Source organism: Arvicola amphibius, chromosome X (genome assembly GCF_903992535.2).
Source record: "Arvicola amphibius chromosome X, mArvAmp1.2, whole genome shotgun sequence".
Classification (NCBI taxonomy): Eukaryota; Metazoa; Chordata; class Mammalia; order Rodentia; family Cricetidae; genus Arvicola; species Arvicola amphibius.
Window position 1 is genome coordinate 90,504,830 of NC_052065.1, and position 1,893 is coordinate 90,506,722.

Below are 1,893 nucleotides of genomic sequence, written 5' to 3' on the forward strand. Positions count from 1 at the left end.
GGGCACGAAGCATCGTGTACCCAGGATTCTAAGCAAACGGGCACATATAAGAGGCGACTGTTTGCAAAATGATCCCGCCTACAGGACCTGCACAACTCGGACATGAGCTGACATGCATGGCAGAAGGCAGAGTAGGGGCTAAGGAGTTCCTGGGACCAGGAAAGCTGTAGCTCTGGATTTGCTCCAGACGCGTGGGGCTCGGAGCTTGCATCTCCGGCACGAAAAGGGAAAAAAGACCCTCAGGTTTACAGTGGTGCCTGGGCTACTGGTGGCACAGGGAGGGGGACAGCGGAGGCGGGCAAGGGATAAGCAGCTCGCACTTAATGGGTGGGCGTGGTGACAGCACCTTAGAAGCCAAGACTGTGAAGGACTTTTCTCCATAGCACCACAGATGTCTTTGTCTTTCCTCCTAGAGGGCACCCAGGGCGTCAAGGTGGCAACAGCGCCCCTAGCGAGGGCTGGCTGGGAGTCATCCCACACGTGACACGTCATCAGTAAGAGCGGAAGTGTGACAGGGTGGGCTGCGACAACCGTGAGGGGCCGCGAGGGCACAGGGGGCCATTGCGATCAGGGTAGAGGCCCAGAGCCCAGCCGGCCAGCAGGGAGCAGCCAGGTAGAGCCGAGCCAGCGCCTGAGGGCGCACCTCGAGGCCACCATGCCCCGGACCAGGCAGGGCAGCCGCCAAGGGTCGTCTGGTCAGGCGTCGTCTTCTGGTCAGGCGTCGTCTTCTGGTCAGGCGTCGTCTTCTGGTCAGGCGTCGTCTTCTGGTCAGGCGTCGTCTTCTGGTCAGGCGTCGTCTTCTGGTCAGGCGTCGTCGTCTGCTCAGGCGTCGTCGTCTGGTCAGGCGGCGGCGCCATCTTCATCGTCGTCGTCGCCGCCGTCCTCATCTTCGTCGACTTCGTCGTCGTCTGGTCAGGGGCCCTCTCATCAGGGGTCCTCTCGGCAGGGATCAGCTCGTCAGGGGTCGACTCGCCGTGCTCGCACCTCCAGAGCCGGGCTGATTCTGTCTGTGAGTCTGGTGGAACACCTTCTTCGGGAGGCCGGCCATGCCGCGCGACTGAGCGAAACGGCGCCCATCATGCTGACCGCCATCCTGGAGTTCCTGGTCCGCAGAGTGCTGGAGCTGGCAATCAGCGAGGCCCAGCGCCGAGGTGCCCAGATGTATATCACCCCGGAGCTGTTGGACTTCACTGTCTACAACAACACGCTCCTCAGCGAACTGTTCCAGTCCACCACCATCTCTCAGGTGGCTCCGCCTGATCCTGGTCGTCGTCGTAGTAGTCGTCGACGTCAGTGATGGCTCCTACCTGACCTGCTCCTGGCTTGCTGGCTGGCTCTGGGTTTCTGATGGACTGCCCCATGTATCTATCGAGCATCAATTCATCCTGCCCAACTTTTCCCATGGCCAGCCCTGTTTGGCTGACAAGCCTCGCCCCTCTGTTTGTGTTCTCAATAAAGCTTTACTTAGAGCATCACATGGATTTGCTTCCCTGAATTTTCCTTTGGGCATGGGATGGGGGTGGAGGTGGGTGTGAGGGTGGCAATGGGGACAGAAGGTGAGGTGGGCCTAGCTGAAGGAACACAGGCGATGTGCCTAGCTGAAGGAACACAGGGGGTGGGAGTGGCCAGGGACCCTCAGCCTGGTTTCCCTAGTTTTTCTTTGGGCATGAGGCAGGGGTGGGAGGTGGGGGAGGAGGGTGAGCGGGGCCCAGCCGCAGGACACAGTGGTGTTCGGGTGCAGGTGTGGAATGATGATGGGGGAGCTGCTGCTCCGGACGGAGACAAGGAGAACCTGGGTACGGAGGGGTACACAAATTGGCCCTGAACCAGTGTGGACCAGCCTGAATAACTGCATCAGAAAGATGGCCTTCTCATAGGAAACCACAGGCCAGA

General features: G+C 60.2%; 1 protein-coding gene across 1 annotated transcript; it reads left to right on the top strand.

The window, feature by feature from the left end:
* The first annotated feature begins 655 nt into the window (after window positions 1–655).
* On the top strand, window positions 656–1,297 carry LOC119804369 (histone H2A-Bbd type 2/3-like). The gene is made up of 2 exons (XM_038315803.1): window positions 656–695; window positions 954–1,297. The coding sequence occupies exons 1-2, from the start codon at window positions 656–658 to the stop codon at window positions 1,295–1,297; spliced, it is 384 nt and encodes a 127-aa protein (XP_038171731.1).
* The last annotated feature ends 596 nt before the right edge of the window (window positions 1,298–1,893 follow it).